The following is a 25,498-nucleotide window of genomic DNA, read 5'->3' on the forward strand; positions in this document are numbered from 1 at the left end:
ATATTTGGCATAGGTTTTTTTTAAATGCAAAACAAAGAATCTAAGAGTGTCGTTGCAATCCCGAGATGCACAGAGACCAGAATTTGCCTACCAGGTCATGAGAAGTTGAAATAACCCTGGCTCTGGAAAATTAAGAAGTTGGTGTAGTGTGAAAATGAGACATTACAATCAGAATTTTTTTTTTTTTTTTTTTTTAAATAACATTACAATTGTTCAAATACGGAGGGCATGATATGAACTTTCAGATGCCTAGAAGAATAAGTAGCAGGTTTGTGGAATTTTTTTGATACATTTCCTATTATTTGAATTATCAAATGTATATTTTCATTATTTTTTTTATTTTAATTTTTGAAAAAAAAACAAGCATGGTGGGGGTGCAACCACAATAAAACAACCACTCTTAACCTCGTTCCCATGGTCTAACCTTAATACAATAGTAAAGACAGAGCAGCCAGACTGAGCTAGTGGGAGCGTACTGCTCCGTGTCATGGGGACGAGGTCAGACTTGCCGAACTCTTTCAAGTGACGTCACTGGAAAGCTCGCTTGGCGAATGGTGATTTTCTTAGTGACGCATGTTTCGTGCCATTGTTGTCAGTAGTGCAGGTATTTTCGTCTGTATTATATTTCTCAGTTTAAATTTTTGTTGAAGAAATTGCTAGTTTTTTTAGTTTATCTGCTAGTTTGTTATCATAGGAGAATCTTTTATTTGTACTTTAATAATGTATAAGAATGTTAACTCAGTTAAATGCATCATAAACACGATGCTGCTTGAAGCTTGTAAATTCGAAATTAGCCAAGAAAGAGTTGGTCAATATGGAAAACAACTGGAATTAATTTAACTTTAAAATATTTAAGTTCAGTTGGGTTCTGTATGCATTAAATCATGCTTTATACCCATCATATATGATGTAGAATATGTTTATGACCTCGCGTTTCCATTGGAGACTATGTAGCTATTAACAACTGCTGCTGGCCACTGTCATGTGGGCGTGGCCTTTCGGTAAGGGGGGGGGGTTGACAAATATCCATGAGTTCCCCATGTGTGGTCCGGAATCGACCACTTTTAATTAGTCTTATTTACCATGGAATATGTGTCTAACTATACCACTTGCTGGAATGTTGCCTGCAACATGCCGATTATCTTCCACGTCCGTGGTAGCAAAAGGATATCCCATAATAATCATAGGCACTTTTTCTTATTCTTGTATTAATACAACCCGCTTCCATACCAAAACTTTGATACAGCATTGGCCCTTGGCATCAAATACTGAGTGCCAGCGAAAAACTGTATAATTCTCACTATACATTGTGATTCCCGCGATCAAAATACTAAAAGTTGAGTTGAGTAAGTCTATTAAAGACTGCCACTCGAAGTATCGAAATCCAAAGACTGAAGTTCACAGTGCCAGCAAGCCTTTCATTGTGAACGTGCACGTAGTACCAGTTCTATAGTACACTGCAATCTACCGTTCCGACCCTCTTAGTTTCTCAAATTGGTTCAACATGGCGGTAACGTGGGAACATCGGTGTGTGTTGTGGGCCTTGGCGTCTGCTGGTTTCACTGCGTATGTTATCAATGCATATTTCATCAACGACGCCACTTGGTTGTGCCGTGTTGCAGCAGGTATGGTAGGCCAATAGACCATTATATGCGGTGTATGCTTGGGCATAACTTATGTGGTGCACTACAACGTGCCCAGTCATGCATGAGCGGCTGTTTTGTACTTTTGCTTGCACAATAATTTGAGGTCGCACTGAAAGGACATTTAAATTTACAAACATTATACATTTGGTTTGAATCGTGAATTTGGTCTCGCATATTATGAGCCAATAGTTGCGACAAAGTGAATATTGTAGCAAATATTATTACTGTTACAAATAATTGCGACATCGTGAATGTATTCGCCAACACTGGGGCTAATATGTGCGATATGTCCATCCGGAGCCACCATGCATGCACAATATTATCGCCACTAATAGGCAAGGGCGGTTCCAGGACACAATTTTTTGGGGGGGCCAAAAACTATTTTGGTCCCCCAAAAAAGTGGGTCAAAAAAATTACGGCGTGGGGTTCGGGGCCCGCTTAAGGGCCCCGGGTTTTTTTGGGATTTTAGATGCTCCGTGGTGCGATCTGAGGCAATTTCTGACCACTTTAACCAATGTTTTTTGAGGAAAAGATGGTGGTGTACTCATTGCCTGCCTTGGCCCCCTTTGCCCCCCCCCCGGATCCGCCCTTGCTAATAGGTACCAAAGTGAGTGGAAAAAACTCTGTTAAATTATTAATGAACAGTTTCTTTGTGGACCACTTTATCCACAATCTAATTATATTTCACAGTTTAAATATTTGTTTAACAAATTGCTAGTATTTAGTTTATCTGCTAGTTTGTTATCATTGGAGAATCTTTTATATGGACTTTACTAATGTATAAGAATGTTAACTCAGTTAAATGCATCATAAACATGATGCTGCTTGAGGCTTGTAAATTCGAAATTAGCCAAGAAAGACTTGGTCAATATGGAAAACAACTGGAATTAATTTAACTTTAAAATATTTAAGTTCAGTTGGGTTCTGTATGCATTAAATCATGTTTTATACCCATCATATATGATGTAGAATATGTTTATGACCTCGCGTTACCATTGGAGACTATGTAGCTATTAACAACTGCTGCTGGCCACTGTCATGTGGGCGTGGCCTTTCGGTAAGGGGATCGTGACAAATATCCATGAGTTTCCCATGTGTGGTCCGGAATCGACCACTTTTAATTAGTCTTATTTACCAAGGAATATGTGTCTAACCATACCACCTGCTGAAATGTTGCCTCCTTGCCGATCATCTTCTGCGTCTCTCGTAACAAAAGGATACCCCAATACTCAGAGGCACTTTATCTTTTCTTTTCTTTTTTAAACATAACCCGCTTCCAAACCAAAACTTTGATACAACATTGGCCCTTGGCATCAAATACTGAGTGCCAGCAAAAAACTGTGTAATTCTTACATTATAATTCCCGCGATCAAAATGCTAACAGTTGACTTGTGTAAGTCTAGGACTGCACTCGAAGTATCGAAATCCAAAGACTGAAGTTCACAGTGCCAGCAAGCCTTTAATTGTGAACGTGCACGTAGGACGAGTTCTATAGTACACTGCAATCTATCGTTCCGACCCTCTTAATTTCCAAATTGGTTCAACATGGCGGTAACGTGGGAACATCGGTGTGTGTTGTGGGCCTTGGCGTCTGCTGGTTTCACTGCGTATGTTATCAATGCGTATTTCATCAACGACGCCACTTGGTTATGCCGTGTTGCAACAGGTATGGTAGGCCAATAGACCATTATATGCGGTGTATGCTTGGGCATAACTTATGTGGTGCACTACAACTTGCCCACACATTTATGTATGAGCGGCTGTTTTGCACTATTGCTTGCACAATGATAAGGTCGCCTTGCACAATGATAAGGTCGCCCTGAAAGGATATTTAAATTTGCAAATTACTCATTTGGTGTGAATCGTGAATTTGGTCTCGCATATTATGAGTCAATATAGTTGCGACAAAGTGAATATTGTAGCAAATATTATATCTGTTACAAATAATTGCGACATCGTGAATGTAGTCGCCAACACTGGGGCTAATATGTGCGATATGTCCATCCGGAGCCACCATGCATGCACAATATTATCGCCACTAATAGCCAAGGGCGGTTCCAGAACACAATTTTTTGGGGGGCCAAAAAAAAGTTTGGTCCCCCAAAAAAGTGGGTCAAAAAAATTACGGCGTGGGGCTCGGGGCCCGCTTAAGGGCCCCGAAATTTTTTTGGATTCTAGATGCTCTGTGGTGCCATCTGAGGCGATTTCTGACCATTTTAACCAATGTTCTTTTGAGGATAAAATGGTGGTGTACTCATTGCCTGCCTTTATTGCGATGTCACATTAAAAAACAAAATTGGTTTTTTTTTTGTGGGGGGGCATGGCCCCATTTGGCCCCCCCCCCCCGATCCGCCCTTGCTAATAGGTACCAAAGTGAGTGGAAAAAACTCTATTAAATTATTAATGAACAGTTTCTTTGTGGACCACTTTATCCACAATCTAATTATATTTCACAGTTTAAATATTTGTTTAAGAAATTGCTAGTATTTAGTTTATCTGCTAGTTTGTTATCATTAGAGAATCTTTTATATGGACTTTGATAATGTATAAGAATGTTAACTCAGTTAAATGCATCATAAACATGATGCTGCTTGAGGCTTTTAAATTCGAAATTAGCCAAGAAAGACTTGGTCAATATGGAAAACAACTGGAATTAATTTAACTTTAAAATGTTTAAGTTCAGTTGGGTTCTGTATGCATTAAATCATGTTTTATACCCATCATATATGATGTAGAATATGTTTATGACCTCGCGTTACCATTGGAGACTATGTAGCTATTAACAACTGCTGCTGGCCACTGTCATGTGGGCGTGGCCTTTCGGTAAGGGGATCGTGACAAATATCCATGAGTTTCCCATGTGTGGTCCGGAATCGACCACTTTTAATTAGTCTTATTTACCAAGGAATATGTGTCTAACCATACCACCTGCTGAAATGTTGCCTCCTTGCCGATCATCTTCTGCGTCTCTCGTAACAAAAGGATACCCCAATACTCAGAGGCACTTTATCTTTTCTTTTCTTTTTTAAACATAACCCGCTTCCAAACCAAAACTTTGATACAACATTGGCCCTTGGCATCAAATACTGAGTGCCAGCAAAAAACTGTGTAATTCTTACATTATAATTCCCGCGATCAAAATGCTAACAGTTGACTTGTGTAAGTCTAGGACTGCACTCGAAGTATCGAAATCCAAAGACTGAAGTTCACAGTGCCAGCAAGCCTTTAATTGTGAACGTGCACGTAGGACGAGTTCTATAGTACACTGCAATCTATCGTTCCGACCCTCTTAATTTCCAAATTGGTTCAACATGGCGGTAACGTGGGAACATCGGTGTGTGTTGTGGGCCTTGGCGTCTGCTGGTTTCACTGCGTATGTTATCAATGCGTATTTCATCAACGACGCCACTTGGTTATGCCGTGTTGCAACAGGTATGGTAGGCCAATAGACCATTATATGCGGTGTATGCTTGGGCATAACTTATGTGGTGCACTACAACTTGCCCACACATTTATGTATGAGCGGCTGTTTTGCACTATTGCTTGCACAATGATAAGGTCGCCTTGCACAATGATAAGGTCGCCCTGAAAGGATATTTAAATTTGCAAATTACTCATTTGGTGTGAATCGTGAATTTGGTCTCGCATATTATGAGTCAATATAGTTGCGACAAAGTGAATATTGTAGCAAATATTATATCTGTTACAAATAATTGCGACATCGTGAATGTAGTCGCCAACACTGGGGCTAATATGTGCGATATGTCCATCCGGAGCCACCATGCATGCACAATATTATCGCCACTAATAGCCAAGGGCGGTTCCAGAACACAATTTTTTGGGGGGCCAAAAAAAAGTTTGGTCCCCCAAAAAAGTGGGTCAAAAAAATTACGGCGTGGGGCTCGGGGCCCGCTTAAGGGCCCCGAAATTTTTTTGGATTCTAGATGCTCTGTGGTGCCATCTGAGGCGATTTCTGACCATTTTAACCAATGTTCTTTTGAGGATAAAATGGTGGTGTACTCATTGCCTGCCTTTATTGCGATGTCACATTAAAAAACAAAATTGGTTTTTTTTTTGTGGGGGGGCATGGCCCCATTTGGCCCCCCCCCCCCCCCCCCGATCCGCCCTTGCTAATAGGTACCAAAGTGAGTGGAAAAAACTCTATTAAATTATTAATGAACAGTTTCTTTGTGGACCACTTTATCCACAATCTAATTATATTTCACAGTTTAAATATTTGTTTAAGAAATTGCTAGTATTTAGTTTATCTGCTAGTTTGTTATCATTAGAGAATCTTTTATATGGACTTTGATAATGTATAAGAATGTTAACTCAGTTAAATGCATCATAAACATGATGCTGCTTGAGGCTTTTAAATTCGAAATTAGCCAAGAAAGACTTGGTCAATATGGAAAACAACTGGAATTAATTTAACTTTAAAATGTTTAAGTTCAGTTGGGTCCTGTATGCATATAATCATGCTTTATCCCCATCATAATTATGATGTAGAATATGTTTATGACCTCGCGTCACCATTGGAGACTGTGTAGCCATTAACAACTGCTGGCCACTGTCGTGGGCGTGGCTTTTCGGTAAGGTGTTGGTGACAAAATATCCATGAGTTCCCTATGGGTCCGGAATCGACCACTTTTAATTAGTCTTATTTACCATGGAATAGGTGTCTAACTATACCACTTGCTGAAATGTTGCCTGCAACATGCCGATTATCTTCAATATGTCATATCTTCCATATGTCCCTCCAGACTTCAGTGGAAGAAAAATTCAGTCCATTTTTTGTTTAATAATTATCTTCTAGAATTAACCAAACACAGTCATGACACCTTTAAAAAAAAAATCGACATTTTTTTCAAACAGCTGGTTTTGTTATTTTGTCGTCTTCAGGTTTCTTAGCGATTCTGGGCACCTTGTCCTCGGTCACAGCTTTTCACATCTCAACCCTCCGATGCTCCGAAAGTCACAGCCTCAAGACACTGTTGCTGCAGTACATCCTCTTCCAAGTTGCAACCCTTACCACGCCATTCAGTTTGTATAAGCTTAAAAAGCTATGGAAAGAGCCACGCAAGGCGCAGGAGAAGTTTCTCCTAAAGCTGATCTCCCGCGACGCAGATACAGAGTACGGCAGACGATACTTGACAGGCATCCAATCACTGCAGGATTTCCGAGACAAACATCCACTCACCAAGTATGATCACTACCAGGATTACTTCCAGAGGCTGGCAGACGGGGAGAAGAACGTATGTGTGGCAGCCAAAGTGGATAGGTTTGGAATTTCCTCCGGCACCACGGGAAAGGGCAAGCTGATACCAATGGTATATGATGACAGTGGGTTGGGACTCGTGGTCGCTTTACAGGCAGTAGGGTCGAGCCCCATACAGAAAATTGTCGGGTTGTACTGCAAACCGGCACAGAAGCTTACCAAGTCAGGACTGCCTATTACACCAGCGGTATTCGTGCCCGAGAATAGTTCCAGTGCAGAATTCATGCTAAGCATGCTCCAGAATTCACCCTTTAGTGCTTTCCAGATTTCTACGGATTTCGAAGCCACCTACGTCCACCTTCTCTTCGCACTGAACGACAAAAACATCTGCATGTTCTATGCTCCATTCGCATCACAGGTGTACAGGGCGTTCTCCATGCTGGAAGATGAGCAAGACATGTTCTTGGAGGATCTTTCTACAGGCAGGATCAATCCTAGACTGAACATTGATGCGGAGATACGACGTTCGCTGGATGCTGCATTGAAGGCCAACCCAGCCAGGGCTGATGAGTTGAGAGCAGAGTTTGCTCGAGGTTTTGTTGGTATCCTTGGGCGAATCTGGCCGCATCTGAATTGCTTTGTGACCGTAGATATCTCTGGCTATGAGCAGAAACTCAAAGCCAAATACACCAAAGGTGAGTAAAATACAGTTCGTGTAGTTACGTGTTGAGCCATAGAAAGCACTCAGAGAGCGCACACCTCAACCAAGGCTGAACAATTCCACACCATATTGTGAGCACACCCATACAGCCTCGCATATCAAATGGGCTTCGATACTTTATTGCACATTTAAAACATCTTTAACTTCCCCATTGTACAAAATGGTATAGTCCATTGACCTGTGTGGTTAGAATAGGTGGGTTACAAGGCATAAAGGGTCACTGGGTCAGTGCCACGCACACGAACCTGTGCACAGAGCGATCTGGTGAAAGTTTTACATGCATATAATGAGTGAATTTTGTTTTAAAGTCCTGCATCCAAAGGCAGATCCAAATCACTTCCAAAATCTAATCGATTTGCATTGGTACTAAGGACTGTCCCTTAAACAATTTTCATGAAAATCCACTCACAACTTTTTGAAATATTCTGTTCACAGACAAACGCACCAACCAATCAACCAACCAACCACCAACACACAAAACCTAACCCCTTGGCGGAGGCACTAACATTGTACTGAGCTGTAAAAAAAAAAAGAAGTGAAGCTATAGCACTGGTTCCCGATCCCTAAATTAAAATTGGGGAGGGAGCCAGTTTCAACCACTCCCATTTTTCAAAATTAATAACACCGAGTCGTTTTAGAGTAGGCCTACACGGAACTACAGTTTTCCAAACAGAAAAGTATTATATGAAATATAGTTTGTTGCCATTTTAATATTTTTTGAACTATGTTGAGTAAATAGTGTAGACATACATGTTAATTAAATGGGATAACTTTATTTACCAATCTATTGTTCTTCAATTCCAACAGCCAATGGGCTAAAATCAGATATGGAGATCAGTGGCTGTCGCGTGTTCCTCGTGCTTTCGTAAGAGCTCATTTTGACCCATTTTATCCATTTTATATTAGGCACCCGTCTTTACACATTCGCTTACGGCTGCACCGAAGGTTTACTTTGCTTCAACTTGTGGATGGACGGTAGACCGCCGCAATATGTGCTGAGCCCTAGTACAACCTTGACGGAGTTTATTCCTGAAGATCTCAGGTAGAAAACAAGTAATGAAATAAACAATATGGTGATAGCACAAAATATCAATTAGTTCTTTCTTGAAACTTGGTAAGTCTATTGACCTTGATGTTATGTTAACAAGGTTATAAACTCTTTTCCATGAGTCATGCGCGTCGCATGAAAACCTGGCGCACACAGACTGTGAAAGTGAGATTTTCGGAAAGATAATCGATACCTAGTTTTTTTCACAACTTCGTTCGTTGACGTCATTGGGTTTTTTTAGAACACTTCCTGCTTAATGACACTTTCCCTATTTGATCTTAATTTTTATTTTACTGTAAACATAGCTTGTAATATTTTATTGCGATAAGTCCCGACTAGGCCTATTTCATTTTTAGGAAGAGGTAGGCCTATGTCCACAATACTGGAACTTGAAGTAAACGATGACACTTCAACGATATAGGTCATTCAAACAAAACTGAGCCTGGCAATGGACTATCTTACAAGATCCAAAGAAAATGGAAATTTAATATTTTTAAAAATAAAACACTGAATCTACAGTTCATGATGAAGTGATATTTCAAGAGTAAGCGGATTACTGCAGTGTACATTTTACACAATTCAGATGCTTCGTATCAACTGAACACAAAAAATGAAATTTTAAAGTAATTAAAAATACTTGTATTTCATCTAGTGAGGAGGCAAATCCAAAGACTTTATTTCTGGATGAGATCGAGGTTGGAAAACGCTACGAGATAGTCATAACGACCGTAAGTGGGTTTTACCGCTACCGCATGGGCGACGTGGTGGAGGTTGTAGGTTTCCATGACAACTGCCCGGTGATTCAAGTGAAATACAGGTAAGCTTAGCGCCGATCTATGCAAAATGGCGTTGTGTAAATGAAATGTTTATATATGTATACAGTAAAAAAAAGCGAAACCCAAATGTCAGGACTATTGTTTTAGTGAAGTTCTGCATGAAGCACTTTCAAAATCTAGGATATGAAAGCCCAATTCATAAGCTTTCTATTGGTACAAGAATCATTCAAATTACTTGTGTACTTTTCAAGTGACGGAATTTTAAACACAACCACCGTTTTAAAGTTCTGTCCACGGATCACAAGAAGGTAAGTGTTCGTTCAGCAAAACGAAAACAAATCACACAGGGATGTGTGTAGATTGTTCTCGTTTTGCTGAAAGAACGCGGACCTTTTTTTTGGTGATCCGTGGACAGAACTTTAAAACGGTGGTTATGTTTAAAATTCCGTAACTTGAAATTGAAAGTGCTACATGCAGAACTTCACTAAAACAATGGCCCGACATTTGGGTTTCTTTTTTTTTTACTCACCCTGTACAACTCAATTTTATAAATCTGAAACAGGTAAAGCATCGGTGTTCAATGTCCCAGATACACTTTTTGTACATCATTGAAAAGTACTCAATTGATAATATTTAACTTTAACAATTGTTGACAATACTTGAATTGAAAATGCTCTTGTATACTCAGAACTGGCGAGCTGTTGAATTTACGCAGTGAGAAGACTGACAAGCTTGTAGTGAACAACGCCATACAGGAGAGCTTGACCAGCTGGCAAGGGGCGACGCTGGTGGACTGGACATGCGCAGAGAGTCCATTGATGTACGAGGACGCGGAGCATGGTAAATAAAATGATTGGCACAGTGTTTTAGAAATCTCGGTCTCGTTTCCAAAATATGAGAAAATTCCGTGAGTTTTCTTTTGTTTCCAAACAGTTGATTTTGACATGTTGTACCTACTGTTCATCGAGTTGGAATCAGTGGACGGCTTCCGTTTATCAGAGGAGCAGAAGTCATTGGTAATTATCCCGATTTTTTTTTTTTTTTTTTTTTTTTTGGCATAGGCCTACACAGACACACAATTTTGTTATCAATAAATCGATTTCAAAGTAAGCTTGTAGCTCCTGCTTTAACAGCTGTCGCCATTTTTGCTGATGATTCTTTGGAGATAAAACATATCATTAACTCTTTTTAATGGCACTATTTTTATTCGTTATTTCCTTCAGTTCGACCAGTCACTTCGCAAGCAGCACGAGTTCTACGACCACTACCGCCAAGTTGGCACCATCTGCGAGGCTCGCGTGATGATCGTTCGCCCAGGATCCTTCAAGAAATTGCAAGACTTCATAATAGCGACTTCCACGGCCAGTTATAACCAGTTCAAGATGCCCAAAAAGCTGCGCACAAAGGCGACTCTTGATCTCATGATGAAGTGTGTAGTAGATGTTTAATATATGCCATAAAAACCTGAAGGCTTTATTGAACAACCCTTACTGTGTGTCAGATGTCACACGCACATTTTGCCAATGTTTTTTTTTTACAGTACATAGAAAAGTGCTCATTCGCAAACAAAAGTGTGAATTATTATAGTGTGTCCTGGATATTTAATAATATCTGTCATAAAAACCTGTAGGCTTTATGGAGGAACCCTTGTTGTGTGTGTCTGATGTCACGCGCACGTTTTGCCAATAGACCGCTTGCAGACGCGATCGATAATTGACGCGCGAAGGTGCAAACGCCATGTTGTGGGACAAAATGTGCATGGATAGATTTACGCTTGTCCCACAACATGGCCTCGCGCGCCTTCGCGCGTCGATTATCGAACGCGTATGCAAGCGGTCTATGGACCGATCCAGTAAGCACCGCCCAATGGTGTTCTGAACCAATCACAGCCGCGATTTATGTCCGACGTGCGTGCACAAATGTCTGACATGCGTGCACGCGCGTATGAAGCGTGAGGCAGGAAAATGCAGCGTGACATGGAGAGGAGGACGTGTTAATTTGCCCAGTGCGCAGTGGGCGGGGCTTACTGGATCGGTCCATTGTGTTGTTTCTTTGGTGTTTTTTTTACAGTGCACAGAAAAGTGCTTATTCGCGAACAACAGTGTGAATCGTTAATAATAATAATCGGCATTTAAGAACGCTCTTATTAGTAAACTAAATCACAGCGCTTACAGTATTATTATTACCCCTGATCATTGGGCCAATTAAAAACATTCCAAATACCATCTCAGCTCCCTGGGGAGTATACAGCTCGATGCTGCCTGTTAGTCACAAGCAAGCTTATTCAAGCTTATTCAATCACAATAACCATCTTTGCCCTCACAGGTACCCATTTACTCCTGGGTGGAGAGAAGCAATGAGTGACAAAGTGCCTTTCTCAAGGGCCCACGCACAATGACCCAGGCTGGACTCGAACCCACACCCCGCAGCTTTTATACCCACAGTCCACGAATCCAGTGCCCTTGGCCACAGCACTCCACAATGATTATGAATGCAAAAGTCAGTTACTTTAGAGATATGTAACCGAGCTGGAAAGGTTACGCAGAAAAATTTGAAAGTGACACTGGGTATATATTCCACTATAAGTTGATCAAAATTTTATTACAAAAAACGACAGTCATTCTTCAGCAGTCTGTAATAACAGAAAACAGAAGAATAGAAATTAATTTATTTACAAATATACAATGACTATGAATCCAATATTCAATTATTTAATTATTTGAAATAACCATCTCTCCTTATCCTTGGTTATCTTTTATCTCGAGAAATTGCTTTACTTGTTCTATAAACCTCAATTTCCATTGATTTGTTCCATAGAAATGTTTTTGCTGCGAATTTACAAGTACATTTCTTAGAGAGGCATAAAAATATTAAAGGCATAAAAATTTAATCAAGGAGAAATAATCTCCATAAGCACTTGCTATGCAATAATTTTACAACACATTAATCTCCAAATCTCCAAATCTCTAAATCTCCAATTTCCAATTTCCAATGCACATTTCAAGCAATAATGTTTTACACACGTACCCAAATATTATGGATGCTGGATATGGGATACACTGGTCTACTCGAGAAGGCTTCTCTATTTGTGACCACTCAGGAACCACAGAACCACAAGCAGTAGCTGTAATAAAATTACTGTACATATTAAGTAATCTCATAAATACTAATAAATGTTTCGATGAAGGAATATTAAATAATCATCAGTGCCATCAAAAAGTTTCATCTCCACAGTACATGTGTACACATCCGTAGTTATTCTATATTGATGAATTTACAATGCATTTTATACCGTACATCTATATCTTAACATTTGTTTGTTTAAACAGTAATGCTCATAAAAAGAGTATTCAATATTCTGTATTCGTACATCCATCTATATGTCTCATGGTTTTATTTCAGGCTAAAACATTCTCTTAGTTCTCTTTCCATCCACGCTATCCAAATTTGAGTTCAATAAAGTGCATTGACCCTATAATTCAACATATTTAGGATCGAAGTATGTGCAAGTATACAGTCAATATTACAAGGAAATTCGGTATCGAAAATTCAAGTCATCTTATGCACAACAATCTTCATACAGACTTGGCTTTAAACCTGGGAGATTTATTTTATGGCATAAAAATGTTTCATACAGACTTGGCTTCCAACCTCGAGTATTCATGGCATAAAAATGTGTCGTAAAGTGCTATTTAAGATAACATCAAAAATTACGAAGTTGAAACACTTACCGGAGCAGTTGCGGCCTGTGTACCTATGCCTCGGGATGTTTGGGCAAACTACACGATATGCATGTACATGATATGTGTATGCACATGCGGCGTGCTAACCATGGCAAAACCACGTGAGAAACACAGCAAAATATAGACAAGCTGGCTCGCAATAAGGTGTGGCTGGCAGCAGCAACGACAAGCAGTCAAGTGACCTACCCATGCTTGCTTACTCTCCAAGAAAACTAGCGAAAAATTCACGGAATGTGCGTCCGAAGCCCTATGCTTTTGAGACACTGCACGGAATAAAAGGCTTTTTCGCACTGCATGTCATATGCAAATTGTTACGCAACTGTGTATGCTCTATTCAACGGAAAACACAAGAGGGCGCTCGCAATGCTTCGACAACTTTCGCATCGCTGTTTATGCTAAAAATATAAGACATCGACAAAGAAATATTTTACAGACGGGACCTGGCAGCATAATTACAGGAATTTAAGTCTGGCCGGTCACAATCATCCGGGATTAAAAATTGTGTAATGAAAAATATTCTCAAAAGACAAAAAAATTATCTTGGCAGCTCTAGACTGAGTGAGACAGTGGACAGGAGATGTTTACTTAAAAAAAATCCTTCACCAGTTCTTCAGAATGAAGTTGGACTATGATAATATGTACACATGGTCGAGAGCACGATAAAAGAATGTCCACCACTAGTATATGACTAGTGAAATGAGATGACCTCAATGGACCTTAAATCTAAAACTCCCAATTTGGCCAATGATCAGACATACGAAAGCCCTAACTAAATGAAAATCTGGCTATCTGTTTCTCAAAATAAAACATTCCCTAAAAAAACATCCATAATATCAGTATTAATTAAAATGGCAAGATAGTGTGGAATGGTGGGATAGAGAAAATGGTAAAAATATGGTCCATCTGTAGCATGTCGCTGGAGAAATAGAGATTACATTTATCTCAATTGGTCCAAGAAACCTAATTTCTCAAGATGATCATATACTACACTATCCTTCACTATAAAAAAATCCAAGCATCTGGCTAACACCTACATGTATTTTAAAAAGAAAATCCTCAACATATACTTACAGGGCCTCTTTCATCCCCAACCTAAACATGTTTATTTATCCACTTTGGGTTAGCTAATCCCAAAAATATAGTGGTTAAAACGAAATTAGGACATGAAGAGAATAAAATTTACCAAATACTGGCTACTATCAATACGGATAAAAGGACTGTACAGTTTAAGAATGACATACAGGGTCTGCATTAGATCTATCCTGGGTTTTAAATGTACAGGTGTCATTCCTCCAAAAGTCTCAAATCTAGAGCAAATACTCTACTTTCTGCGACTATGAATTCAATATGTTTCAACCAGAGACTACAACTAGTTATGTGAAAAAATCAATACACGGACAATACAAGTACAGGCAGCATGAGCAAGCAATTAGCATGCATCACCTTAACACGCATTCTACGCAGCGTCGGTAAAGAAACAGATACGATATGCTACAGCAGTTCGCGGATACGAGAGACTGAGCAACAAGCGGGTAGTAACTGCATTGAAGATAGCAGGGCAGGGAGCAGAGCATGAGGTACAGAAGCCAGAACTGTCCCTGGAAAGCTTAAACCTGCAGATATAAAAAGAAATAAACTACCACGGTGTTACTAAAATATTCACACAATATACGAGTATATACTCAAATGTGAAATATCTATAACGTCGACTCCAAGGCAAACTTGATTTTACGAAAATAGCTGATCTTCAATCGGACCAATCAAACAATCAATCTGTTCTATGTATGTGATAAAGCTGTTTCTAACATGCAAAACTTCCATTGTCAAAACGACATGCTCAATGGCTACAAGTTAAAATACAAATGAATATGCAATATTAAAATGTTAAAAATCTTGACTGCACGACACTGTTCCCAGTGAATATGTTTACAGTTCACCATCAGTGAAAGAGTTCCGTAGCTGAATACTAGCAGCACACTCCACGGCCGCTCGGCTGAAAAACAGGTAATGTGAAGAATGTCTCTCCAATCTGTCCCAGACGACGGTGCCAAACTGTGGGGAAGATGTGTGTAGCTACGTATAAAAATACTCTCACTTTCGACGAACATCTGGGCAGCTGTCTGTCCGGAGACTAGATGATGTAAAACGCACTGCTGCAGCAAACCACCCTTCTGATGAAAGACGCTTCTCTCAAGAAGGTTGTCATCGAAGATGATGATGATGATGATGATGATGATGATGATAATAATGACTGTCGTTTATATTTGATCAAATGTGTCACAAATAAGGATGTCTTTTATGACATCCTGCCGACTACGCCATTTTTTGCGACGAGGAAGGATCCTGCCGACTACGCCATTTTTGTAACCGAGCTGGAAAGGTTACGCAGAAATTTGAAAGTGACACTGGGTATATATTCCACTATAAATTGATCAAAATTTTATTACAAAAAAACGACAGTCATTCTTCAGCAGTCTGTAATAACAGAAAACAGAAGAATAGAAATTAATTTATTTACAAATATACAATGACTATGAATCCAATATTCAATTATTTAATTATTTGAAATAACCATCTCTCCTTATCCTTGGTTATCTTTTATCTCGAGAAATTGCTTTACTTGTTCTATAAACCTCAATTTCCATTGATTTGTTCCATAGAAATGTTTTTGCTGCGAATTTACAAGTACATTTCTTAGAGAGGCATAAAAATATTAAAGGCATAAAAATTTAATCAAGGAGAAATAATCTCCATAAGCACTTGCTATGCAATAATTTTACAACACATTAATCTCCAAATCTCCAAATCTCTAAATCTCCAATTTCCAATTTCCAAGGCACATTTCAAGCAATAATGTTTTACACACGTACCCAAATATTATGGATGCTGGATATGGGATACACTGGTCTACTCGAGAAGGCTTCTCTATTTGTGACCACTCAGGAACCACAGAACCACAAGCAGTAGCTGTAATAAAATTACTGTACATATTAAGTAATCTCATAAATACTAATAAATGTTTCGATGAAGGAATATTAAATAATCATCAGTGCCATCAAAAAGTTTCATCTCCACAGTACATGTGTACACATCCGTAGTTATTCTATATTGATGAATTTACAATGCATTTTATACCGTACATCTATATCTTAACATTTGTTTGTTTAAACAGTAATGCTCATAAAAAGAGTATTCAATATTCTGTATTCGTACATCCATCTATATGTCTCATGGTTTTATTTCAGGCTAAAACATTCTCTAAGTTCTCTTTCCATCCACGCTATCCAAATTTGAGTTCAATAAAGTGTATTGACCCTATAATTCAACATATTTAGGATCGAAGTATGTGCAAGTATACAGTCAATATTACAAGGAAATTCGGTATCGAAAATTCAAGTCATCTTATGCACAACAATCTTCATACAGACTTGGCTTTAAACCTGGGAGATTTATTTTATGGCATAAAAATGTTTCATACAAACTTGGCTTCCAACCTCGAGTATTCATGGCATAAAAATGTGTCGTAAAGTGCTATTTAAGATAACATCAAAAATTACGAAGTTGAAACACTTACCGGAGCAGTTGCGGCCTGTGTACCTATGCCTCGGGATGTTTGGGCAAACTACACGATATGCATGTACATGATATGTGTATGCACATGCGGCGTGCTAACCATGGCAAAACCACGTGAGAAACACAGCAAAATATAGACAAGCTGGCTCGCAATAAGGTGTGGCTGGCAGCAGCAACGACAAGCAGTCAAGTGACCTACCCATGCTTGCTTACTCTCCAAGAAAACTAGCGAAAAATTCACGGAATGTGCGTCCGAAGCCCTATGCTTTTGAGACACTGCACGGAATAAAAGGCTTTTTCGCACTGCATGTCATATGCAAATTGTTACGCAACTGTGTATGCTCTATTCAACGGAAAACACAAGAGGGCGCTCGCAATGCTTCGACAACTTTCGCATCGCTGTTTATGCTAAAAATATAAGACATCGACAAAGAAATATTTTACAGACGGGACCTGGCAGCATAATTACAGGAATTTAAGTCTGGCCGGTCACAGATATATTTGGCATAGGTTTTTTTTAAATGCAAAACAAAGAATCTAAGAGTGTCGTTGCAATCCCGAGATGCACAGAGACCAGAATTTGCCTACCAGGTCATGAGAAGTTGAAATAACCCTGGCTCTGGAAAATTAAGAAGTTGGTGTAGTGTGAAAATGAGACATTAAAATCAGAAGTTTTTTTTTTTTTTTTTAAATAACATTACAATTGTTCAAATACGGAGGGCATGATATGAACTTTCAGATGCCTAGAAGAATAAGTAGCAGGTTTGTGGAATTTTTTTGATACATTTCCTATTATTTGAATTATCAAATGTATATTTTCATTATTTTTTTATTTTAATTTTTGAAAAAAAAACAAGCATGGTGGGGGTGCAACCACAATAAAACAACCACTCTTAACCTCGTTCCCATGGTCTAACCTTAATACAATAGTAAAGACAGAGCAGCCAGACTGAGCTAGTGGGAGCGTACTGCTCCGTGTCATGGGGACGAGGTCAGACTTGCCGAACTCTTTCAAGTGACGTCACTGGAAAGCTCGCTTGGGGAACGGTGATATCCTTAGTGACGCATGTTTCGTGCCATTGTTGTCAGTAGTGCAGGTATTTAAATTTTTGTTGAAGAAATTGCTAGTTTTTTTAGTTTATCTGCTAGTTTGTTATCATTGGAGAATCTTTTATATGGACTTTGATAATGTATAAGAATGTTAACTCAGTTAAATGCATCATAAACACGATGCTGCTTGAGGCTTGTAAATTCGAATCTAGCCAAGAAAGACTTGGTCAATATGGAAAACAACTGGAATTAATTTAACTTTAAAATGTTTAAGTTCAGTTGGGTTCTGTATGCATTAAATCATGCTTATACCCATCATATATGATGTAGAATATGTTTATGACCTCGCGTTACCATTGGAGACTATGTAGCTATTAACAACTGCTGCTGGCCACTGTCATGTGGGCGTGGCCTTTCGGTAAGGGGGGGGTTGACAAATATCCATGAGTTCCCCATGTGTGGTCCGGAATCGACCACTTTTAATTAGTCTTATTTACCAAGGAATATGTGTCTAACCATACCACCTGCTGAAATGTTGCCTTGCCGATCATCTTCTGCGTCTCTCGTAACAAAAGGATACCCCCATACTCAGAGGCACTTTATCTTTTCTTTTCTTTTTTAAAGATAACCCGCTTCCAAACCAAAACTTTGATACAACATGTTGCCTTGGCAACAAATACTGAGTGCCAGCAAAAAACTGTGTAATTCTTACATTATAATTCCCGCGATCAAAATGCCATAAGTTGACTTGTGTAAGTTTAGGACTGCACTCGAAGTATCGAAATGTTCACAGTGCCAGCAAGCCTTTCATTGTGAACGTGCACGTAGTTCGAGTTCTAAAGTACACTGCGATCTACCGTTCCGACCCTCTTGGTTTCTCAAATTGGTTCAACATGGCAGTAACGTGGGAACATCGGTGTGTGTTGTGGGCCTTGGCGTCTGCTTCACTGCGTATGTTATCAATGCGTATTTCATCAACGACGCCACTTGGTTGTGCCGTGTTGCAGCAGGTATGGTAGGCCAATAGGCCATTATATGCGCTGTATGCTTGGGCATAATAATGTGGCACACTACAACTTGCCCAGTCATGCATGAGCGGCTGTTTTGTACTTTTGCTTGCACAATAATTTGAGGTCGCACTGAAAGGACACTTAAATTTGCAAACATTACACATTTGGTGTGAATCGTGAATTTGGTCTCGCATATTATGAGCCAACAGTTGCGACAAAGTGAATATTGTAGCAAATATTAATACTGTTACAAATAATTGCGACATCGTGAATGTAGTCGCCAACACTTGGGCTAATATGTGCAATATGTCCATCCGGAGCCACCATGCATGCACAATATTATCGCCACTATATGGGTACCAAAGTAAGTGAAAAAACTCTGTTAAATTATTAATGAACAGGTTCTTTGTGGACCACTTTATCCACAATCTAACCTCGTGACAATGTTCGCGTCAAGCTAAACTTTGCGTTTCACGTGCCTACCAGTTAGGCCTACGGTGAGCTAAATGATCAGCAGTTCGCACTTGGTAGGTCTTCATTTCAAAACGACACATTATGATATCGATGATATCGAAACTGTCTGGCTTTTTTTGGGGGGGGGGGCGGTTACCTGTAGAAGGACTTTGGAGAGCCTTTTGGGCCATCTGTTTCTCCAAACTTCAGTGGCAGAAAAATTCAGTCCATTTTTTGTTTAATAATGAACTTCTAGAATTAGCCAAACACAGACAGGTCGAATTTTTTTGCAACTGGCTGGTTTTGTTATTTTGTTGTCTTCAGGTTTCTTAGCGATTCTGGGCACCTTGTCCTCGGTCACAGCTTTTCACATCTCAACCCTCCGGTGCTCCGAAAGTCACACCCTCAAGACACTGTTGCTGCAGTACATCCTCTTCCAAGTTGCAACCCTTGCCACGCCATTCAGTTTGTATAAGCTTAAAAAGCTATGGAAAGAGCCACGCAAGGCGCAGGAGAAGTTTCTCCTAAAGCTGATCTCCCGCGACGCAGATACAGAGTACGGCAGACGATACTTGACAGGCATCCAATCACTGCAGGATTTCCGAGACAAACATCCACTCACCAAGTATGATCACTACCAGGATTACTTCCAGAGACTGGCAGACGGGGAAAAGAACGTCTGTGTGGCAGCCAAAGTGGACAGGTTTGGAATTTCCTCAGGCACCACGGGAAAGGGCAAGCTGATACCAATGGTATTTAATGACAGTGGGTTGGGACTCGTGGTCGTTTTACAGGCAGTGGGGTCGAGCCCCATACAGAAAATGGCTGGGTTGTACTGCAAACCGGCACAGAAGTTTACCAAGTCAGGACTGCCTATTGCACCAGCGGTATTCGTGCCTGACAATAGTTCCCTTGCAAAATTCATGGTAAGCACGCTCCTGAATTCACCATTTAGTGCCTTCCAGATTTCTACGGATTTCGAAGCCACCTACGTCCACCTTCTCTTCGCACTGACCGACAAAAACGTCTGCACGTTCAGTGCTCCATTCGCGTCACAGGTGTACAGGGCGTTCTCCATGCTGGAAGATGAGCAAGACATGTTCTTGGAGGATCTTTCTACAGGCAGGATCAATCCTAGACTGAACATTGATGCGGAGACACGACGTTCGCTGGATGCTGCCTTGGAGGCCAACCCAGCCAGGGCTCATGAGCTGAGAGCAGAGTTTGCTCGAGGTTTTGTTGGTATCCTTGGGCGAATCTGGCCGCATCTGAATTGCTTTGTGACCGCAGATATATCTGGCTATGTGCAGAAACTCAAAGCCAAATACACCAAAGGTGAGTAAAATACAGTTCGTGTAGTTACGTGTATAGAAAGCACTCAGAGACCTATGTGGCTAGATTAGGTGGGTTACAAGGCATATAGGGTCACTGGGTCAGTGCCACGCACACGAACCTGTGCACAGAGCGATCTGGTGAAAGTTTTACATGCATATATGAGTGAATTTTTTTTTTTAAATGTCCTGGATCCACACGCAGATGCCTATCACTTCCAAAATCTAATCGATTTGCACTTGTACCAAGGACCGTCCCTAAAACAATTCTCATGAAAATCCGCTCAGAACTTTTTGAAATATCCTGTTCACAGACAAACGCACCAACCAATCAACCAACCAACCACCAACACACAAAACCTAACCCCTTGGCGGAGGCACTAACATTGTACTGAGCTGTAAAAAAAAAAATAAGTGAAGCTATAGCACTGGTTCCCGATCCCTAAATTAGAATTGGGGAGGGAGCCAGTTTCAACCACTCTCATTTTTCAAAATTAATAACATCGATTCGTCTAATAGAGTAGGCCTACACGGAACTACAGTTTTCCAAACAGAAAAGTATTATATGAAATATAGTTTGTTGCCATTTTAATATTTTTTTAACTATGTTTAGTAAAGAGTGTAGACATACATGTCAATTAAATGGGATAACTTTATTTACCAGTCTATTGTTCTTCAATTCCAACAGCCAATGGGCTAAAATCAGATTTTTATATGGAGATCAGTGGCTGTCACATGTTCCTCGTGCTTTCGTAAGAGCTCATTTTTGACCCATTTTATCCATTTTATATTAGGCAGCCGTCTTTACACATACGCTTACGGCTGCACCGAAGGTTTAGTTTGCTACAACTTGTGGATGGACGGTAGACCGCCGCAATATGTGCTGAGCCCTAGTACAAACTTGACGGAGTTCATTCCTGAAGATCTCAGGTAGAAAACAAGTAATGACATAAACAATATGGTGATAGCACAAAATATCAATTAGTTCTTTCTTGAAACTTGGTAAGTCTATTGACCTTGATGTTATGTTAACAAGGTTATAAACTCTTTTCCATGAGTCATGCGCGTCGCATGAAAACCTGGCGCACACAGACTGTGAAAGTGAGATTTTCGGAAAGATAATCGATACCTAGTTTTTTTCACAACTTCGTTCGTTGACGTCATTGGTTTTTTTTTTAGAACACTTCCTGCTTAATGACACTTTCCCTATTTGATCTTAATTTTTATTTTACTGTAAACATAGCTTGTAATATTTTATTGCGATAAGTCCCGACTAGGCCTATTTCATTTTTAGGAAGAGGTAGGCCTATGTCCACAATACTGGAACTTGAGGTAAACGATGACACTTCAACGATATAGGTCATTCAAACAAAACTGAGCCTGGCAATGGACTATCTTACAAGAGCCAAAGAAAATGGAAATTTAATATTTTTAAGAATAAAACACTGAATCTACAGTTCATGATGAAGTGATATTTCAAGAGTAAGCGGATTACTGCAGTGTACATTTTACACAATTCAGATGCTTCGTATCAACTGAACACAAAAAATGAAATTTTAAAGTAATTAAAAATACTTGTATTTCATCTAGTGAGGAGGCAAATCCAAAGACTTTATTTCTGGATGAGATCGAGGTTGGAAAACGCTACGAGATAGTCATAACGACCGTAAGTGGGTTTTACCGCTACCGCATGGGCGACGTGGTGGAGGTTGTAGGTTTCCATGACAACTGCCCGGTGATTCAAGTGAAATACAGGTAAGCTTAGCGCCGATCTATGCAAAATGGCGTTGTGTAAATGAAATGTTTATATATGTATACAGTAAAAAAAAGCGAAACCCAAATGTCAGGACTATTGTTTTAGTGAAGTTCTGCATGTAGCACTTTCAAAATCTAGGATATGAAAGCCCAATTCATAAGCTTTCTATTGGTACAAGAATCATTCAAATTACTTGTGTACTTTTCAAGTGACGGAATTTTAAACACAACCACCGTTTTAAAGTTCTGTCCACGGATCACAAGAAGGTAAGTGTTCGTTCAGCAAAACGAAAACAAATCACACAGGGATGTGTGTAGATTGTTCTCGTTTTGCTGAAAGAACGCGCACCTTTTTTTTGGTGATCCGTGGACAGAACTTTAAAACGGTGGTTACGTTTAAAATTCCGTAACTTGAAATTGAAATTGCTACATGCAGAACTTCACTAAAACAATGGCCCGACATTTGGGTTTCTTTTTTTTTGTACTCACCCTGTACAACTCAATTTTATAAATCTGAAACAGGTAAAGCATCGGTGTTCAATGTACATCATTGAAAAAGTACTCAATTGATAATATTTAACTTTAACAATTGTTGACAATACTTGAATTGAAAATGCTCTTGTATACTCAGAACTGGTGAGCTGTTGAATTTACGGAGCGAGAAGATTGACAAGCTTGTAGTGAACAACGCCATACAGGAGAGCTTGACCAGCTGGCAAGGGGCGACGCTGGTGGAATGGACATGCGCAGAGAGTCCATTGATGTACGGGGACGCGGAGCATGGTAAATAAAATGATTGGCACAGTGTTTTAGAAATCTCGGTCTCGTTTCCAAACAATGAGAAAATTCCGTGAGTTTTCTTTTGTTTCCAAACAGTTGATTTTGACATGTTGTACCTACTGTTCATCGAGTTGGAATCAGTGGACGGCTTCCGTTTATCAGAGGAGCAGAAGTCATTGGTAATTATCCCGATTTTTTTTTTTTTTGGCATAGGCCTACACAGACACGCAATTTTGTTATCAATAATACGATTTCAAAGTAAGCTTGTAGCTCCTGCTTTAACAGCTGTCGCCATTTTTGCTGATGATTCTTTGGAGATAAAACATATCATTAACTCTTTTAAATGGCACTATTTTAATTCGTTATTTCCTTCAGTTCGACAAGTCACTTCGCAAGCAGCACGAGTTCTACGACCACTACCGCCAAGTTGGCACCATCTGCGAGGCTCGCGTGATGATCGTTCGCCCAGGATCCTTCAAGAAATTGCAAGACTTCATAATAGCGACCTCCACGGCCAGTTATAACCAGTTCAAGATGCCCAAAAAGCTGCGCACAAAGGCGACTCTTGATCTCATGATGAAGTGTGTAGTAGATGTTTAATATATGCCATAAAAACCTGTAGGCTTTATTGAACAACCCTTACTGTGTGTCAGATGTCACATGCACATTTTGCCAATGTTTTTTTTTTTTTACAGTACATAGAAAAGTGCTCATTCGCAAACAAAAGTGTGAATTATTATAGTGTGTCCTGGATATTTAATAATATCTGTCATAAAAACCTGTAGGCTTTATGGAGGAACCCTTGTTGTGTGTGTCTGATGTCACGTGCACGTTTTGCCAATAGACCGCTTGCAGACGCGATCGATAATTGACGCGCGAAGGTGCAAACGCCATGTTGTGGGACAAAATGTGCATGGATAGATTTACGCTTGTCCCACAACATGGCCTCGCGCGCCTTCGCGCGATGATTATCGAACGCGTATGCAAGCGGTTTATGGACCGATCCAGTAAGCACCGCCCAATGGTGTTCTGACCAATCACAGCCGCGATTTATGTCCGACGTGCGTGCACAAATGTCTGACATGCGTGCACGCGCGTATGAAGCGTGAGGCAGGAAAATGCAGCGTGACATTGGAGAGGAGCACGTGTTAATTTGCCCAGTGCGCAGTGGGCGGGGCTTACTGGATCGGTCCATTGTGTTGTTTCTTTGGGGTTTTTTTTACAGTGCAAAGAAAAGTGCTTATTCGCGAACAACAGTGTGAATCGTTAATAATAATAATAATAGGCATTTAAGAACGCTCTTATTAGTAAATAAATCACAGCGCTTACAGTATTATTATTACCCCTGATCATTGGGCCAATTAAAAACATTCCAAATACCATCTCAGCTCCCTGGGGAGTATACAGCTCGATGCTGCCTGTTAGTCACAAGCAAGCTTATTCAAGCTTATTCAATCACAATAACCATCTCTGCCCTCACAGGTACCCATTTACTCCTTGGTGGAGAGAAGCAATGAGTGACAAAGTGCCTTGCCCAAGGGCACACACACCATGACCCTCGGCTGGACTCGAACCCACAACCTGCAGAATTACCAACAGACCACCAATCCAGTGCCCTTAACCACGAGGGCACAGCACTCCACAATTATTATGAATGCAAAAGACTATAGTCAGTTACTTTAGAGATATATTTGGCATAGGTTTCCGTAAATGCAAAACAAAGAATCTAAAAGTGTCGTTGCAATCCCGAGATGTACAGAGACCAGAATTTGCCTACCAGGTCATGAGAAGTTGAAATAACACTGGCTCTGGAAAGTTAAGAAGTTGGTGTAGTGTGAAAATGAGACATTAAAATCAGAAGTGTTTTTTTTTTTAAATAACATTAAAATTGTTCAAATACGGAGGGCATGATATGAACTTTCAGATGCCTAGAAGAATAAGTAGCAGGTTTGTGGAATTTTTTTGATACATTTCCTATTATTTGAATTATCAAATGTATATTTTCATTATTTTTTTTATTTTAATTTTTGAGAAAAAAAAACAAGCATGGTGGGGGTGCAACCACAATAAAACAACCACTCTTAACCTCGTTCCCATGGTCTAACCTTAATACAATAGTAAAGACAGAGCAGCCAGACTGAGCTAGTGGGAGCGTACTGCTCCGTGTCATGGGGACGAGGTCAGACTTGCCGAACTCTTTCAAGTGACGTCACTGGAAAGCTCGCTTGGCGAATGGTGATTTTCTTAGTGACGCATGTTTCGTGCCATTGTTGTCAGTAGTGCAGGTATTTTCGTCTGTATTATATTGCTCAGTTTAAATTTTTGTTGAAGAAATTGCTAGTTTTTTTAGTTTATCTGCTAGTTTGTTATCATTGGAGAATCTTTTATTTGTAC

The 25,498-nt window shown here is 39.9% G+C and overlaps 1 protein-coding gene, 1 long non-coding RNA gene and 1 pseudogene across 6 annotated transcripts; 2 read left to right on the top strand and 1 right to left on the bottom strand.

Moving 5' to 3' along the window:
• Positions 1-1,378: 1,378 nt before the first annotated feature.
• On the top strand, positions 1,379-11,053 carry LOC119729681 (probable indole-3-acetic acid-amido synthetase GH3.8). 3 transcript variants are annotated; one of them, XM_038202354.1, is made up of 7 exons: positions 1,379-1,625; positions 6,549-7,559; positions 8,492-8,627; positions 9,286-9,450; positions 10,098-10,249; positions 10,343-10,425; positions 10,633-11,053. In XM_038202354.1, exons 1-7 carry the CDS (start codon positions 1,505-1,507, stop codon positions 10,855-10,857), a joined length of 1,893 nt encoding a protein of 630 aa, XP_038058282.1. In that variant the 5' UTR covers positions 1,379-1,504; the 3' UTR covers positions 10,858-11,053. The 3 variants fall into 3 exon arrangements, with proteins under 3 accessions (XP_038058282.1, XP_038058284.1, XP_038058283.1); XM_038202356.1 differs by lacking the exon at positions 1,379-1,625 and adding an exon at positions 2,984-3,312; XM_038202355.1 differs by lacking the exon at positions 1,379-1,625 and adding an exon at positions 4,742-5,078.
• Positions 11,054-11,731: 678 nt separating this feature from the next.
• Positions 11,732-17,215, bottom strand: LOC119729612. 3 transcript variants are annotated; one of them, XR_005271260.1, is made up of 4 exons: positions 16,023-16,475; positions 13,141-15,627; positions 12,437-12,533; positions 11,732-12,041 (listed from the first exon to the last, which is right to left on the bottom strand). It is a non-coding gene; the product is annotated as an uncharacterized LOC119729612 (long non-coding RNA). The 3 variants fall into 3 exon arrangements; XR_005271259.1 differs by lacking the exon at positions 11,732-12,041 and adding an exon at positions 16,727-17,215 and having other exon boundaries at positions 12,071-12,533; positions 16,023-16,119; XR_005271258.1 differs by lacking the exon at positions 11,732-12,041 and having other exon boundaries at positions 12,071-12,533.
• Positions 17,216-18,448: 1,233 nt separating this feature from the next.
• Positions 18,449-23,903, top strand: LOC119729613 (annotated as a pseudogene).
• The last annotated feature ends 1,595 nt before the right edge of the window (positions 23,904-25,498 follow it).

This window comes from Patiria miniata, unplaced genomic scaffold (assembly GCF_015706575.1).
Source record: "Patiria miniata isolate m_02_andy unplaced genomic scaffold, ASM1570657v1 HiC_scaffold_21, whole genome shotgun sequence".
NCBI lineage: Eukaryota > Metazoa > Echinodermata > Asteroidea > Valvatida > Asterinidae > Patiria > Patiria miniata.

Excerpts from the sequence above, each read along its gene's own strand:
- LOC119729681 (XM_038202354.1), top strand. The coding sequence starts at position 1,505 with ATGGCGGTAACGTGGGAACATCGGTGTGTGTTGTGGGCCTTGGCGTCT. Across the intron at positions 1,626-6,548 it reads GTTGTGCCGTGTTGCAGCAG|GTTTCTTAGCGATTCTGGGC; the intron begins GTATGGTAGGCC and ends TGTCGTCTTCAG. Across the intron at positions 10,250-10,342 it reads GTACGAGGACGCGGAGCATG|TTGATTTTGACATGTTGTAC; the intron begins GTAAATAAAATG and ends GTTTCCAAACAG.